Source organism: Gouania willdenowi, chromosome 18, assembly GCF_900634775.1.
Source record: "Gouania willdenowi chromosome 18, fGouWil2.1, whole genome shotgun sequence".
Lineage (NCBI taxonomy): Eukaryota > Metazoa > Chordata > Actinopteri > Blenniiformes > Gobiesocidae > Gouania > Gouania willdenowi.
The window spans coordinates 17,063,551-17,082,294 of record NC_041061.1 but is presented as its reverse complement, the minus strand read 5'-3'; the positions used below and the strand labels follow the sequence as shown (position 1 = coordinate 17,082,294).

At 37.1% G+C, this 18,744-nt stretch overlaps 1 protein-coding gene across 1 annotated transcript; it reads right to left on the bottom strand.

The window, feature by feature from the left end:
• Positions 1 to 7,114: 7,114 nt before the first annotated feature.
• On the bottom strand, positions 7,115 to 16,439 carry syt4 (synaptotagmin IV). Its single transcript, XM_028475294.1, has 5 exons — positions 16,162 to 16,439; positions 13,455 to 14,062; positions 12,156 to 12,479; positions 8,162 to 8,282; positions 7,115 to 7,900 (listed from the first exon to the last, which is right to left on the bottom strand). Exons 1-5 carry the CDS (start codon positions 16,193 to 16,195, stop codon positions 7,581 to 7,583), a joined length of 1,407 nt encoding a protein of 468 aa, XP_028331095.1. The 5' UTR covers positions 16,196 to 16,439; the 3' UTR covers positions 7,115 to 7,580.
• Between the last annotated feature and the right edge of the window lie 2,305 nt (positions 16,440 to 18,744).

Below are 18,744 nucleotides of genomic sequence, written 5' to 3'. Positions count from 1 at the left end.
CAAACAACTCAACACAGCCAACATTTCATGGGGTAATTAGCTCCTAATCAGCACATTACAAGTCATCATTGAGAAATCCAAAATATTTACCTTATCAATATTCATTTCCTTTCAAATAAGCTGTTAAAATGATGACTATATACGCCATGTATGCATGATCCTGTGCTAAATGAAGGTCATTTGCATGATGAGTCATCACCTCCATGCCACAACACACTGGGGACAGATTTCTCTGGAAGACACATAGATTAGATTGGCTGTGGAAGCACGGCTCATGTCTCAGTCTGCACTGAGATGGCAATTTAGTAAAAAAAAAAACAGTCAGAGGGAGTTAGTAGTGCACGTGAGGTCAGCGCTATGTCAGAACAGTTCAATCCTATCCTGCTACTGATGATGGATGATAAATATCAGCATGGCCTTTGTATCAATAGTGCATGTCTGTGTGTGCGTGTCCACATTATTAATAAAGACTGAATCCATAGGTCTCCATCACTCAGAGTACTTTGGGTTAAATGCTGACTGTGTCACTGATCAAACGTCTGTTTTTTTACCTTCTATAGACAACACATGCTGTATATTACAATACATTTCACTGATAATGTAATTTATTCCTCTTATGGAAGAAATGACATCAGAATAACAACAGGAACAAAGACTGCATGAATATACAAGGAAATTAAAAAAAAAGAATAAAAACAAGCTCGACTGAAGAGTTGCAAATGGAGCGCCGATTGTAAAGTTGCGTATGCTAAAATAAACAGCAACTTTTTGCAACATTTAGCAACAAACTACATTTTAAAAATTATGTGACGTGTTACTTATGTGTTACTTTTGACCACATTCACAGATATGTTGCGTGAAATTTGTGATATTTACTTTTCTTGTAAAAATATGTCAATGTGAAATCTAAATGCTAAATTTAGATATGACATGTTAAATCTAAATATTACATGTTAAATCTAAATGTTAAATCTAAATCTTAGTCTAAATATAAATGTGAATGTAAAAACTGAATTTAAATGTTAAATTTAAATGTTAAATATTAAATCTCACATGTGAAACTAAATATTTAGCTAATATGCAAATTCACCAGAAGTACCAAAATAAAATCTCATTGACGCGAACAAGCGCTATCCACATTTAGATTGAACATTTAATATTTAGCAGATTTATCACTTAGATTTAACATTGGCATATTTAGATGAGAAAAGTAAATGTCACAAATGTCTCAAACATTGTACAAAATTAATCTCAACACACACTATTTTTTCACACTAATGCAGACCGCTGTGAGGCAGAAGAGAGGAAAGGATGCGTGACACGCAAATGACAAATAGTGACTTTTTTGTTTAAAATTTTGACAAGTAAATGTTGTTCTGTTTTTTTCAAGGACTTGAAATAAAGATTTAAAGCTCTATTGGACGCCTGCTCGTGTCTATCAGGTCCTAATGAAGCGAACCATTCAGTGGCCGTGGAACCCTTGAACTTATGTCTAGTCCTTGTTACTACTTGTCAATCCTTTGTTTGGAAGAGTCCCCACCTGCGTTCTTATTGTACTCTTTAAACCCTTTCACTCTCTGTACGGCACTCACCTTTTAAAGCCCTTTCCATTTGTTCTCTCACCTGTGTGAACTCCATTTCTGCCTCACTCTGCTTTCCTACACAGCTGCACGCACTCAGGCTGAGAAAGCCACTGAAATACCAGACTGAGGGAGGGAACGTGCTGGGAATTTACTGTTTAACCTGTCCCTATTCATTTTACTCAGACATGAGATGGGCAACTGACTACAAATATACACAAAAATATGCAACTCAACAAAAATAGATTAAATCAAATACACAAAAATGTAAGTAAATACACAAAATAACTCCAAACTCACACAAAACAACAACTAAAACACATAGAAAGAGAGAATAAATACACAAACGGACCCCAAACACACACATATTGACAATAAAAATACACAAAATGACAACGAATAACAAAAAACGAGCACAAAAATTAAAAAAAGGAAAACAAAAATGCACAAAATGACAAAAAAATACACAAAATGACAAAAGAAATACACAAAATGACTCCAAACACACACAAGTAAAATGACAGAAAATTGCACAAATTGACTCTAGACGCACACAGAAATTGACAATAAAAGTACACAAAATGACAATGAAAATTTCAAAAAAACGCCAACGTACACTAAAAATGAGAAAAAAATATTAAAAATAACTGCAAAAATACACAAAATGACTTCAAATACACACAAAACAACAATAAAAATGTTTTAAAAACAGCAAAAAAGTACAGAACAAAAAAAAAGAAAAAGAAATACACAAAATGACAACAAAAACACACAAGTTCTTTGCTCTCTCTTGTGTTAATGCTCAGATTGGTCATTATTCTAATGTCGAATATTAATAACGCGGTCCTCGGATCAGACAATCACTTTTCTGTGGCCCTGCTGTGATAAAAGTTTCCCATCTCATATCATATGTGACTTGTTTCAACTTTGCATGAAAAGATCACAAAGTGGAAAAGGCTCTCTACCCTAAAAGAACAAATGTTTAGCTCTGTTCATACATCAAATAACACACTAATCACAACACAAAATCTATGAATTACTCTGCTTTGATATTTGCATCCTCTGCAGTCAAAATATGAAAAGTCTAGTTTTCTGAACTGATTCTGGCAACATGAGCGGATCAGCTAAAATCTGGAAAAGAGCAGGAGAAAGGGATGGTGAGATGAAATGAATCGTTTCATACACACTTAGGATTAATAGAGGATGAGTGGGCTATAAATAACCAACTGACTTTTTTTTCAGATGAAATACATGTCATTTCCTCTAAATTCTGGTAGCGTAGTAGAGGCAACTGACTGGAAATGTAGTTACACCACCAGAGGCTGCAGCATCCATGCAGAATTAGTGTGTTACATTTCAAATTCAAATCGCAGTGCGTTATTTTGATCTATGATGATTTGATTTGATTGATTAGAATTTGAATTTGTCGAAGGATGACAGCTCAGGTTTAAAATAGAAAACAGTCTCAGAGAATCATCTGAAAGATCAAAACAACTGAGCATACTGTTTCTCATGAGCAGAGATGGGTAACTTTTATCACAGTGAGGGCCACAAATCTGTGATTTTCCAATCCAGGGGGCCACATTGTCAACAGCATTGGGATTCATTATAAATCTGAGCATTAACACAAGGGTTTGTGTGGGTTATTGTTGGTGTTTTGTGTGTTTTTTTTCTACTATTTTACATTTTTTGAAATTAATTCTGTGTATTTTTGTTGCCGTTTTGTGTGTTTTTAGAATCATTTTGTGTGTTTTTCCTCTTACCAAATGTGGTGTGAGTAATTTATGGTATTTTTGTGGGTTTTTAGAATAACACAGGGCAGAACAAAGGGTTTGTGTGTGTTTGCTTGTTATTTTTGTGTATTTTTCTGTTGCCATTTAATGTTTTGGGGAAAAATTTTGTTATCTATGTGTATTTTTGTTGTCCTTTTGTTTCATTTTGTATGTATTTCAAATCCTTTTTGCAAAATTATGCTGCCATTTTTCGTTTTTTTTCTATTTTTGTGTATTTTTGTTCCACACAAAAAGCGTAATTTTGTGTTTACTTTGGGGGCCACAAAAAATTTCTCAGAGGACCACATGTGGCCCCCAGGGCCTACAATTGCCCATGTCTGCTCTAGAGTCTCATCAAACCTGCTCTGACAGTGAGTGAACCAAAGGAAAAGAGGAGAAACAGAAGCTGAATACAGGATGTTGTCATTGTTGTCGAAAGAAAAAGAGGAGGTGCTGAGGCAGCCCCTCACCAGCTGAAACACTTAGCTTATATTAAACCCAGACATGATGACCTCATGCCTGAGCACTTAGCCACTCAGCAAATATTACATCATCATCCTTGGAAATCAACCAATGATGTCATCCCAGAGGGGGAGGGGTGACACACACAACTGTGCACACTTACTGATATTAAGCTTTTAGGAAAGTGTTGTTTTTGACAGTACAATTAGGTGGTTGTAATCAGAGGTGAAAGTAACTTTATAGGTACTTTTTTGAGTATATTTCTAAATCAGTAATTTTACTTGTGCTTAAGTACATTTTAAAAGAATAAAAGTAATTTGTCACATTTCAAAACCCAACCATTACTGAGTAAGTTATCATTATTTTGTTTTAAAATGATCAACGGACATTGGGAAACTACAAAAAATGAAATGACCAGACAACAATTAAAGTCATTAGTAACTTTTATGTGATGGATTTCCCTGTTGATGTGATGATATGAAGAATCCTGACACCTCATGACACCTTCTCGATATAAACATTGCATTTTTATTAATACAAAGTAAAGATCAGTGTCAGTGTCAGACCCTCCATGGCAAGGTATGAGAGCAGCAAAGCCAAAATGCTACTTTAAAGCAAAACAGGAAAGAAAAACACATATGTTCTGAAGAGAAACCAGAAAACAACATATGGTATCTAAATTAAGCTTTAGCTTTTTACCCAAAAAGGAAGGAACAGCTGTGTCTTGTGGACTGTAGGTGGCAAAACCCCTATTTGTCAAAGCGCTGGAGCCAGAATCAGACATTTCTATAACAAGCAGCTGTCACAAAGGAAGAAGGTAGTCAGAGACAACAACACCTTTGACGTTCCCAGACAATATATCACACTTACGACAGAGACTACTGTAGTGTAAAAGCATGTGTGCATGCATGGGAATAAATCAACAATCAGGTTTAGGTAAAAAGAGTATATAGCATTACATTATTACATCACAACGCAGTTAATATGCCACAAATGCTATTGTATTGAGCTACTTTTTATTTGTACTCAGAGGTGGCAAAAGTACTAGTGTTCGGTACTCTAGTGAAAGTATAGATACTCTATCTCTGGTGAAAGAAAAAGTATTGAAGTTGCTCGCTTACTTGAGTAAAAGTAAAAACGTACATGCGACTAAATGTACTTCAGTGAAAAGGTAAAACAAATAAGACAGGGTTTTTAAACTGGCAATTTTTTTTAAGAACTTGTAGAAAACTGGTAAATGGAAACAAGTTACCTTTGAACACCTGGAGAATGTAGCACTCATAATCAATACAATTTGTAGATAAAATGTGTCAAGAAAAAAAAAAAATAAAATGCTCAATAAAACCCAAAGAAGCTTTGAGTCTGAAATTTATAAGAACTTGTAGAAAACTGGTACATAGGAATAAAAAAAAATATGTAACCCTTTATGAACACCTGGAGAATTTAGCACTCATTATAGATAACATTTGTAAATAAAATGTTTCAAGACCTATCAGAATAAAAAAAAAGCTTAAACTACTGACATTTTTCATTTTGCCTCAAGAATCATGTTCTCCAGGTTTCTAAAATGGAGACGGATCAGCAGAAACTGGTAGTGGCTTGTTTAGTTTGAGCGACAACACGGACACCGGTCTGTTCACCCATTCAACCATGGAGTAGAAGCTGTGTGTGACCACCTGTAGCTGTATGGCACAACCTTTATAACCAGGACTTGACTGGGAAGGATTAGGCGTGGAGGAGAATCAGCGAGGAGGTGGTAGTAGCAGGTAAAAGTTCTCTCTGTAGCACTGAGCTAGGATAGCATTAGCCGCTAATCACACCGGCTTTTTTCACTGGTGGTTTATGTTTATGAGAGGAGAAAAAGGAGTGCAGCTCCTCGCTTCAGCAGGCAGTGGAACTCACTGAGTTGGATGTGTCACTGGTGGATGAACACACCATTAGCCAATCAGGATGCAGAACACAATACGCATTCATACGCTGTAAAAATACACAAAACACTGAGGCCACGAAAGGTGAACCATGTTAAAGCGAGGGACTACTGTACTCAAGTAAAGTACAGAACCCAGAAAAAACTACTTAAGTATAGTAACAAAGTTAATTGTCACCTGTGCTTGTACTTGAGTATTTTATGTATGACTTACTTGAGTACAATTTCAGTCAAGTAACAGTATTTCTACTTGAGTAGAATATAGTGCTGTTTACACCTCTGGTTGTAATCTTTCGGTTTTAAAGAGACCAAATCATGCCGTCAAAAATAAAAAAAATAAATAAACATTTTCAGAACTTGCCATACTCTTTATTAAGATACACATTTACATTTCAACTGTCTTTGTGCTCACAGTAAGGGGACAAAACACCTACAGTAAACATTATGTGCCTCACATCTGTCCAGAGCCCACACTCTCTATCACACAGCCACATGTTCCCTTTTTTAAAACACACACGCACACACGCACACAAACACATGCAGAAGCTACAGCTTTCTCCATCGTACCCAGTCCTGTTCTTTAACCTAATTTAGGCTCTTTGATTTCATGATTTATGAAACAAACACTTACAAAATATGTTCAAACAACTCAACCAGAAGAGTACAAAACAACTCAAATAAAAAAAGGTTCTACGTCTTTCTGAAGAAAACATACCAGTTATAAAATAAACTTTTAATAATCCACATTTTGTACAGCGTCAGAGGTGATTCATTCTGCTTTTCATACTCTGGACTGTAGATTACTACTTAGAGCAAGGAGAGCTGATGAAAGAGAAGAAGAAGAAGAAGAAGAAGACAAGTAATAGTGACATCTCAGATATTCTGCACTGCTCGTTGTTACAGTGTTGGCGATGATGCTGCATGTTACCAAGTGATTATAAATGATGGTCTTTGGGTATCAGGTGATGCCAGGGGGTATTCTGGCCACGCCCCAAGAACTGCAACACTAACAGAATGACTGATTGGACAATGACATCACCCTGGGTTGGGGTCAATTATAAAGGTAATTGCGTAATTGGCAATTCAATACAATTATGGCATAATTGTAATTGTAATTTTAAAAATATTTTATTGTCGTAATTGTAAATAAATTGTAATTGAGTTCATATAATTTACTTTGTAATTGTAATTACCATGAAGTAACGATAAAAATTTAACGCTAAACAGGGGAACCATGTTACAGTTCTACACATATGAAGATAAGTAATAAAATATGTTTCAGATTAAGCTTTTCCACATTTTACCATTTAAGAAAATGTCAAAACCTATATTTTCATTGATTAGGAAGCCTAACAAGGTAACCAATAGATAGGAAAGAAATTAGATGATTTATATTTGTTTTTGGTGTATTTCACAGCTGATTTAGGACCCGCTGTCATAAGAGATGCTAACAGACAGCTAACACATGAGGAAGGTTAACTTTTATTAAGTTATTTATTACAGGCTCAGTAATTAACTTTAATAAATTGAGAATGTAATTGTAATTGACTTTCTGAAGATAAAAAAACATTTTGTAATTTAATTTTAAGTGGAAAAAATGCTGGTAATTGTAGTTGAACATGGGTAATTGAAAACATCATTGTAAATGAAAAATGTATTGACCCCAACCCTGGCATCACCTATCATGAGCCCACTCCCAACCACCAACCACACCCCCGCCCCGACCCCATTTTTTTTTTTTTTTTTTTTGTCTCCCCCATCTCCTCCTCTCAGGTAAAGTCCAGTGTGTAAACTGGTTAGATCAGCTCAGGTATGGATGACAATGTCCATCAACGGTCACTAATCCTCTGACATGGCATGCCACTTGGCGATCTGGCGACGCGGATGGTCGCAAATCTCCCTCCAGTGCTCCCCGGGGGTCCCCGCTGCAGACGTGCCCAACACCAGGCGCCCAAAAACTTTGTTGGGGCAACGAGAGTTCCCCAAGTCAGAGTCCATCAGCAGCAGCTCCACGCTGGTGTCCCTCAGCCCCTCCTCAGAGGGCAGGTCAAACACAAAGAGCTCATTAAAGACCGGGTTAGGGGAGCACTTCTTCACGTGGGTCTTCTTCTTGCACACGCGCTTCTTTCCGTGATACATGTTCACCTTCACATACGGATCTAGAGACAAATGAGAGAGATAGATTAAAAAGTGACAAAAGATGTCCTCCGCGGGCAATCGATACAGCAGAAATGTGCGCGTGTGCTGTCAGTCACATTGTGATTAGATTAGATGGAAGCTGTTACAGTATCTAAAGTGGTCTGTGCTGGAAGACAGGAAACGAGCAAAAACCATTTAGTCACATCTGGTTTTCGGATTGTGTGCGTGCTCATTTATGTTGGAGCATGTCTGCTGGAACATTCAGGTGGAAGGCTTTGTACCTGTGAGTCCATGGTTTTCAGCCTTGGGCAGGTGGCGTGCTTTGAGGACGACCACGGTCAGCGTGTTGGTGGTGGACTGATAGCAGAGGGAGAGAAGAAGCTCACCTCGACCAGACGACTTCTACACAGAGACAAAACAAAGACAATGAAGAGTGATGAAGAGACATGGCCAGAATGTTAAGCTAACCAGGCCAAATGCACACAGACAAAGAAACCAGGGAAGCTTTTGTAATCTTTCTTATTCTTTTATTTCGACACAATCTGTTACCTTAAAACAAAGTTTCATTTATTTAGGTGAAGGGGTTATCATAGATGTGATCCAAGGTACAACTTCCAACGTGAGTTAGCGGTTAGCATGGAACCAACAGAGTTGCGAGGGCAGGTTTCTGCTCCTTAAGCTTTATTTACTTTTTCAGACAAAGAAATTGAGCAAAGTTCAGGCAGGCACGGAAGGCAAGCTGACAGTAGCTGTTAAGTATCCATCCCCTAATTCAGTTAATCATCCAGCTGATCATGTTCCATGCTTCCCATTGGTCAGAGTTAGTCTCAGTACTGTATTAAACCATCTGCATGCTTTGTCTGCAAACGCCTCGCTACCCACCCCCATGCCAGCTCTTCCTGTTTGGTCCCATTAAACAGTGTCTTCTATTGGCATCTAATGTCTGTGCTTCTGTTCCAGGGGGTCCTGCTGACCACTCTCTCTACTTATGCCTTTCCATGTAGCTAATGAAAGAGCAAGGGGGAGCTCCCTTTGCTTCGGGCTTTCCACGCAGCTGAGGTCCCAGAACAGAACCTTACCACCAAATCTAAATTGCACGCTAAATAAAACAATTTGACTAAAGTGACCCTGACTGAATTTCAATTGTGTTTAGTTAGCCGATGACTTTTTCCTCAGTTTTAAAAGTAATTGTTCTGGTGATTTGGTTGATTTATTTTGTGGCAGGAAATCACAAGTTATACACTGCAAACAATAGTAAATAATTGGCAAGTGTCAAATGTTGGAGGACAACAAACAGTGGATTTTGCTAACACCTAGCATAAATGTAATGCTATGGCTAGTGCAAGATATGCAGGGGGCTGGTAATAATCAATCAATCAATCTTTACCTAGAAAAGGTGCTTTTCATACAAAGACAATGCAGCTCAAAGTGCTTTTACATAGTTAAAAATACACCCACCCCATGCAAACCCCTTCCAGAGATAAACCTAAAAACTATTTTTTTAAAAATCACATAAAAGAACAATCCTAAAGCTATTTAAAAAAGAACGAAAGATAACAATAAAAACATGAAAGATAACAATCCTAAAATGAATAAATAATTAGCTTAAAGATCATTTGAAAAGGTGCGTCTTGAGCCTTTTCTTAATAAAGTGGTTACTGTCTTTAAAATGTACATTTACTACTAAACAGCTTTTAAATGCTATTTTTGCAAACAAATTCAGACAAAAATAATTGATCATAGAGAGGTGAATAGTTCAATTCACTACGGTGGCTGAGAAGTGCCAAAACACTTTTACAAATGCCACAACAAATTTACTATTTCAAGCAAAAAAAAAAAAAAAAATGCTGAAAACAAATTAACAAATTACTGCAATACTTTTAGAAATACTGTAAATAAATTAACAAAATACAACAACACTTTTACAAATGCTGAAAACAAATTTACAAAAATGGAAACACTCTTACAAACATGAACACACGTCTGTTTCAACATGTTTGAATGTTTTGTAATTTAATTTTTTTTCCCCTAACAATACTGTAAATTTGTTTCAAAAATGTGCATTTGTTGTGGCATTTGTGAAAGTATTTTGCTCTAAAATTGAATTTGTTGTGGGATTTAGAAAATTGTTTTGCACTTCTCAGCCACAGTAATTTACCTCTCAACAATTTGTTCAACAATTCTTATTTTTGACACTTTTTTTCAAATATTTTACTTTTCCTCATCATACTGTGACCCAGGCTTACCATTTTTAATTTTTTTGTAACCTAAATTTTTAAGGCCAAAACATTATTCCATTACATAGTCCTTTTTCTAATATGTTCCAACAGCAATTGGAAAAACAAAACACCTTAGATGTGGCAGTAATGCAGCTTGTATGTTAATAATTTACCTGTCCAATTAACTCATCCAAAGTTAATATAAAAAATCCAAATGGTTTCATGTTTTTTTTTATTGTAACTTATACAAATGTCTCCTTAAGAAGCAAACTAATGAAAAACCATAATTCTCTAAACCTCTAACCTCGACATAAAGTTCAGGTTTCCAACGAGGAACGTGAATTTGTTGTTAATGTGTTTTGAATGAGGACGTGAAAGCAGACTGAAGTGACTAGACGACAACCTCCTCGCCACACCCAGAATCAATGGCACACAGACAAAGAGCCACCACCCAGTCATCAGATGTGGAACGCCTGTAGTGGAAGAATTACAGGAAATACAGGATCTGATTCTGTATATTCACTGTCCCTTTGACCCTTTACAGTCATATCATTTAATTCATCAAACATGTAAATATGATGTGTTTTACTTTTGATGAACTATCAGAACAAATCCCAAAAATTACAATGAAAAATGTTTTAAAATTGAGATAAAACAAAAAAAAACACATGGTTTATCCTAACTAAAGAGGAAAGGAAATTTGTTTATAAATTGTATCCTTTTTTATACTAGAGAGGCTCAGCATTTTCGGCTTTTCTCTAAAGTATAATACAGTGTTGGCAACTATCAACAATATCAAAGACAGCTATTATTCCTTGGGGGCAAAAAAGCCAATGTGGGCGAGCAGTATGAAACAAATTGAGCTGCTGCGCACACACACACACACACACACACACTAGCTCCCATTTCACATGAGCTGAGCGAGGAAAATGTCAGCCTACAAATCTGTCAGTGCTCCGATTTCTCATTGCAGTGAACCCACCATGACCCTTATCGCTGTGGTTCTGTAACCAAAGCCTTCCAAACCCATTAAGAACTGACCGTCATCTGACAGTAATGTGACTGTATACACTTTTATGGATCTTTAAAGATTCCAGGAACAAACCAATGTGGAGTAGAGGACAAACAAAAAAAAATACCATAATATTAATCAACAATCTACCAAAGCCACCATCAATGCATGTCACTAATTAGCTGACTCTGAAATAGAGAGAAAAAGGCCATTATTGCCTTTATTATATATATATATATAAAAAAAAATGTGTAGTGATTTGACGAGGGTAAGGATTAATCTGGAGTTGTTAACCCAGAAATAGAAAAGTTCAAGGACGGGGAAAGTTACGGGAAATGACACTGTCATTATCATAAATATGGTGTCATGAAGGCTGTCATTAAGTGTCGCTTGCTATAAATTATGATAACTTTCGCTAAATTATGACACCTTTGGAGCTATGTTGGCATTTTTTGGGTTAGGTGGTGAGATCTAGTGGGGTTAGGTAGGGATAGACATGTTTAAAGGCACGGGCTACAGGAATCCCTTCCCCCTCCATATAACAGTAGATTTAAAATAGTAAAATCAAAATAAAAGACAATTTAAAACTAGGAATTAAATGAACAAAGTAAAAAAAAACATCCAATAAATAAGATCCTGGACTCAATAAAAGAGGAAAGGGTCTGCAGCTTCAATGACAATACAAATATAACAGATAAAGTGCTTATACCAGGGTGTGCAGGAGGGGGTTGGGTAAGAGTAGGGTTCGGGGGTATCTGGGAAATAGACTTAAGGTTAGGATTTGGGATCAGGGTAATGAACGGTTAGGGTAACAAACAACACTTAATGACAGCCATCATTACAACTTATTCATGCTAATGACAGGTGCCATGTTATAATAATGACAGTGTTACAGATCATTTGAATAATAACCAAAACCTTCTGAGTCTTTCCAAAAACAGCCACAAAACAAAGCAGTGATAATCAAACGGATCTTAAATATAATTCTTATCATAGATGAAGGATTATTTGTTTAGTAGGACTAACTACGGATGCAGATCTTACCTTGATGTTCTTCTTAATGATCTCCCGGCTCATGAGAACACGCCCCTCTGACAAGTCGATCCCAGACAAAGGAACAAGAGTTTCCCCGATGACCTCGTCCCTGGAGAAACGGTCAAAGCTCAGAACCATGAAGTGAAGGGCCAGCTCCGACACTCGAGCCTGTGAGATCCCGTAAAAGCTGAAGGTTTCATCAAAGGCAGGGTCCAAAGTCTTCCGCAGCACTCTGGTCTTCACGCGGTGCTTCTTCTCTGGCAGCAGGGTGAGTTTGATGTAGGGGTCGGAGGTCAGAGACTGCTCGTCAGTGGGGCTCAGACCATGGGCTTCCTGTGGGGAAAAAGTCAGAGAATGATGCGTTTATGATACTGAGATGATTAGGTAAAGGCTGACATTATGCTGTCATTATTATGACATGACACCTGACATTAGCATGAATAAGGTGTCATGAAGGCTGTCATTAAGTGTTGTTCGTTACCCTAACCGCAACTCTTCGTTACCCTAACGCAGTGGTCACCAACACGGTGCCCGTGGGCACCAAGTAGCCCGCATGGACCATGTCAGGTGCCGTCAAGAGGTCTAGTCACCAATGTGAGCACCATCTGATTTACTTTCCAGGATTGAAACTCACAAATATAAATACATAAGAGAGATGTAGTTAGCACTTAGTAAAGTTAAATACCGCTGATAAAGTTTTCGTTCTAAATGAACCTTCTTTAAATGTTTATTTTTACAGAAACACTGTGACAAATGTTTTTAAGTGTAGCAGATCTGGTGCATGGTCAGTTGGGTGGTTCACAATATGATGGTTTGAGTAAAATTGTATCCAAATTTGGCCAGATCTCATTTTGCCTCATTCCTATTGACTTTTTCAACATCTGTACCAAAAAATGAGGCAATATATTGTCAGTAAAAGGTGGCACACTTTTTCCACAATTTTCATGTTGAAACTAGCCTTCCTTCCTATCTTACCCTCTGATTAAAGTGAAACCATAAAAATGTAGTATTTAAGAAGTGCTTTTTTAACTGGTAACCCTTCAAACTATACAGTACCTATGAAGTAGGTCACAGTTTCAGAAAGGTTGGTGACCCCAGCCCTCACCCATAACCTTAACCCCTAACCCTAACCATAACCCTAACCCTACCGAACCCCACTACATCCCTCCACCTAACTCAAAAAATGGCAACATAGCTCCAAAAGTGTCATGATTTAGTAAACGACACTTGATGACAGCCTTCATTATTCATGCTAATGACATATTGACAGTGTAATGTCAGCCATTTCCACACAAGCGCATGCAGTACCTTGATATGGACGATGAAAGCCTTCTTCTCAGCCTGGTATTCCAAGGAGAAGTGAAGGGTTCCCAGACCTCCCTCTTTCTCTCCTTGTGGTCTCTCCACAGCTGGGGTAGAAAGCGTGCTTGTGCTAGTAGGTGATGGGATGATGTCACTGTGGTCCATGGCTCCGGGCTGGGTGAAACCTGCGTGAGGAAAAGCCAGCTCCAGGTCTGGAGAGCTCCGCACATTTCCATGGTGATGGAAAGGTTTGGTAGTGATGTTGCCGTTCAGATCCCTCTTTTCCAGATCCAGATTTAGAGCCAGATTTGATCCATTTGGACTGGTTGCCTGTTTCCCAGTGAGGCTCGGGCTCATCGGACGGGAACTTTGGCAGTTTCCGTTGACGTCGATTTTACTTGCTTCGTTGGATGTTGCGTTGGCAGACACTGCAAACTTCTTCCCATTGAGGCTTTCTGGGTAGATGTCCACTCCTTTGAGCATGTGCACAAACTTGTAGGGAGGGGTTTTCTGGGATTTAGTGCTTTTACGCTGGCAGCAAATCCACGCAAAAGCTGATACGGTGAAGACGAGCCCGAAGACACTCACCATTGCCACGCCTGCTGGCACTACCACTGTGATGGAGGAACAGGAGATCACAGAGAAAAACACACACATCGCTGTAAATAATCAGCCATGTCAGATTTTTTTGAACTTCAACAGATTGTAGAAAAAAGAAACTACATTTATTTTGTTTTTCAGAGTGACGCAGACAGCAGGCTTGGCTCACAACACAATCTGTTTCCCAACAATCAGCATTACTGCATTCATTCACCAAATATGGTCGCATGAAACTGTTGGTTGGTGTTAGTTGGTGTTTATAAAACAAGACAATTGTGACAGGAAAAAATATTACAATACTTAAGTTATTATTTTTAGTATAGGTTATTTTCCTATTCTCTGAGGCCCTATTAGTAAATGAATCGTGAATATGAAAATGACACAAGAAAATGAAAGAATTTTTTAATTTATTTTTTTTTTTAGAAATAAATAATTATCCGCACAACTTCCTGTGTGATTACAAAAATAAGTAGCAACGCTGAATAATCAGTGAGAGCAGAAAATCCTTCTAAAGTCTAATAAAAGGTGATGGATTTGGTTTAAAAATAAATGCATTTAATTTTTATGGTTACAGTTGGAGTTTTCTGTTGGCCTATATTGCGGCCTTTTGTTGTGAAAGATTCAATTCCATTCAATTCAACTTTATTTATATAGCACAAATTACAACAAAGTCAGGTGTTGACCTCTCTATCAACGAATTAAATAGCAATACCAACAATAAGGATAGATAATAGTCTGCGCATTATGAATAAACTCCCTCTTAGGGAGCAATCTGCTATCATTAAAAAAAATAAATCCACTGCAACAAAAACACATTTTCACAGTCACAGCAGACGTGCTGCATCCTCTTAGAAGCACTTTAGTTCAATATAGAAATGTATTAGTGTTTTCCATTTTATTGTTGGCTGGCTCCTCGTGCAGACATATTTAATGGGTGCATGTGAAAGGAGACCCAGCCCATTTCCTGCAGCTGTAACAGGGCCACCCATTGAAAAGCACTCAGGTTAACCCACATACAAAGGCAAAATGACATTCTATTCCAGCCATATACTGTAATTATACCATTTTTATAGCATTACATCATTGGTTTGCCATTTCAGACTGATTCTACTTTACATATAAGACACTAAACCAACTATTGAAGGTGTTGACACAAAACAAGCTATTTCACATCATTAATGATTGGACATCCACAAAAATCAGCCCCTCATCTCAGTGCAATGTGTTTGATTACAGCAGTTTTCTTATTTCAGCCCTTGCTTCTTCTGGGTCGATCAGGTTTTTCAGGCAGTGAAATTGGATGGATGCATGGATGGATGGATGGATGGATGGATGGATGGATGGGGCTGGGTAATATATCAAGATTCAAGATATATTGAGTTTTCTATTTTGGCGATATAGAAAATTACAATATTACCTATATCGATATATAATTTATAGCTAAATTTGTATTAAAATACTTGTTTTATAAGTTGCTGCTTTTCCTACTAGAACAGCATGAAAAGCACAGTCACATGGATTTCTGAGTGCGTCCTAACCTACACCCCTAAACAAGCCACACTAGAAAACTCACTCACACATGCTGTCCTTTATAGGAGAAAAAAATCCAAAAGTGGCAAATATTGTTCAGCTGTTCATTAATAAATGTCCATGTGTGGCTTTTTGCCTCAGCAAATTGAACCCAATTTTCTTTCTGGTAAGACTTTATTTGATTAAAAAATATCAAGATTTATATCGTATATCATAATTTTGAGAAAAATTATCAAGATATGGATTTTGGTCCATTTCGCCCAGCCCCAATGGATGGATGTGACAACATGATGCATTTCTGAATGAGTTTTACTGATACACTGGGGAGAGAAATTATATCATCCTTATATTTGTTGCTGAGACTTGGATTTTTGGTCCTTTTACAATGAGCTATGCTCAAGATGGAGCCTGAAAGTCCAGTAGAATGGTTAGATAATACTGCGATATGGTTATTTTCTGCATGCCTGTTCCCCATACCCAGCTGAGACATAAATAGGACCATCTGATGCGCATAACAGATGCAACCGATGAACCTCACCCTCACCATCCCAGTCCAATCACATGATATGAGGTCTAGACTCACCGAGCTGAGCTCCATCCTCCATCACTGGAGCCATGGTCGCTGTCCGAGGTGCTGAAAAAATTCCTCCGCTCTCCAGACAGCGAAGCGCAGACCTTTCTCCACAGACCTCAGCTGCTCTGAAGATGTTTAATAATGATAACAATATTAATAATGATAATAATACAGAAGCTTCGACACACGATGTCAGTTATTCACACAGCCTTATTCTCTGAGCTAAGGATGGACAGCCTGCTGCTCTCTCTCTCTCTCTCTCTCTCTCTCTCTGTGTCTGTGATGCGTGAGTGTGTCTCAGAGGAGGCAACACCCCGTCCTCCTCCTCCTCCTCCTCCTCCTCCTCCACCCACCCCTCCCCTCTTCATCCTGACGGTAACGCTGAGCTCATCAGTGCTGACGCAGGAGTGACGTAGGCAGGCTGTGAAGGCAGGCAAGACTCCTGATAAATTAGACAACCACTTAACCTGATTGATCACTGCATTAGATCATGGATGGATGGATGAATGGATGGATGGATGGATGGATGGGTGGGTGGGTGGGTGGGTGGATGAATGGATGGATGGATGGATGGATGGATGGATGGATGGATGGATGGATGGATGGATGGATGGATGGATGGATGAATAGATGGATGGGTGGATGGATGGATGGATGGATGGATGGATGGATGGAATTCCATCGATTTTTCAATGATTTCTAACTAAATAAACTCCTAGTGTGTTAGCGTTATCAGGGTTGGGGTCAATTATAATTGTAATCGCGTAATTGATAATTAATTACAATTATGGCGTTATTATCATTTTATTTTAAAAATGTGTTGCCGTCGTAATCGTAATTAAATTGTAATTTAGTTTAGATAATTGACTTTGCAATTGTTGTTGCCATTAAAATTCTACAAAAATTGTCAATTAAAATTTAACGCAAAACTGGGGAACCATGTTACAGTTCTATGTACAGTTCTACAATCAATCAATCAATCTTTATTTATAAAAAGTGCTTTACATTCAATAAAATGCAGCTCAAAGTGCTTTTACAAAGTTAAAAATAAAAATAAACAAAACATCCACCTCATACAAACCCCGCCCACCACACACAGACACCTAGGTTAAAATAAGGACAATGTACACATTAACAATTATTAAAATATGTTTCATATCAAGCTTTCCCACATTTTACCGTTAAAAAAATAAGAAATCAAGGGGTATACTGACACAAAAAAGGCTCAGACATACGCCCACACCAAATATATTAAAACCTATATTTTTGAGTTTTTTTGTTTTGTTTTTTCAATTATTTTCATTTCTTTATTTTCTGTATAATTATTTTTTCATTTTATTTATTTTTAGGTCTGTGGTAATGAAATGTGATACCCTCATAATGACGCTTACACCTGACCCTGCTTTCATGTTAAGTTTAAGTGTTTGTATGGTGTTTATTTGAAAATAAAACAAAATTGTAAATAATGAAAAAAACAAAAAAAACAACTATATTTTCATTGATTAGGAAGCCTAACAAGGTAACCAACATTTAGGAAATAAATTAAATGATAGACATGTATTTTTTTAGGACCCATTATCATAAGAGGTTATTTATTAAAATCTCTGTACCTGTGATTAATTGTAATTGAACTTCCGTAATTGAGAATGTAATTGTAATTGACTTTCTGAGGATAACAAATTAATTGCAATTAGGACAAATGCTGCTCACTATAATCGTAATTGAACATGATGGGTAATTAAAAACGTAATTGTAAGTGAAAAATGTACATGAGCCCAACCCTAGTGGTTGTGGTCAAAATATAGTCATATTTCAAATAATAATATTTTAGAGTATGATAAAGAGAGTTGTCATTTTACACCTAAAACGGTTTCATAAGAGCTCATCTCTGTATGTACTATAGACGCAGTATAACAGCCAGTAAGAATCTAATTATACAATTAATTATTCTGTTTAAAATGACATCATAGCATTTATTATAATGTAAATAAGTGGAGACATTTTCCCCCTAGAATTAGTTTTCATTGTTATCAATATTGTTAGACTGCGTAACAAATACAGAAATAGGCCAGAATTAGTGCAAAAAGTGACAAGATGCACTTTACAAAATTTTATTTTAACTACATTTATATTTGAGAAAGTGAAAGCATTAAATATTGTTATCAAAGAGTGTGTTGTAATTTGAAAAAGAAGAAGAACTTAAACATTTTAAAACTACATTTTTAATATATATATATATATACATATATTATTTAATTAATTAATAGACATTTCAGGTGATCCTTTTTTAATTCAAGGCGAACCCACACAAGGTTACGACCCCAAGGCTAAAAAACTAATTTAAATGTTTATTCAAAAAACACTTTAATATATTCTAGTGAATAATCACTTCAATGGAAAAAAGGGAACATATATGGGCATCACAATGGTGAGGCGGTAGAACGGAAGTAATGCCCATATTTTCCAAATATATCTGTCTGCAGACGCAGGTAACGCCCAGTTGATGTGAAACGCCCTTTTACGGGTAACACCCAGTCAAATGACGTCAGAACAAACATATAAGGACAGAATATGGGCAAAATTCTCCCCCAG

Excerpts from the sequence above, each read along its gene's own strand:
- syt4 (XM_028475294.1), bottom strand. The coding sequence starts at position 16,195 with ATGGCTCCAGTGATGGAGGATGGAGCTCAGCTCG. Across the intron at positions 8,283-12,155 it reads TCATTAAGAAGAACATCAAG|AAGTCGTCTGGTCGAGGTGA; the intron begins GTAAGATCTGCA and ends GTCTCTGTGTAG. Across the intron at positions 7,901-8,161 it reads TGAAAACCATGGACTCACAG|ATCCGTATGTGAAGGTGAAC; the intron begins GTACAAAGCCTT and ends ATTTGTCTCTAG.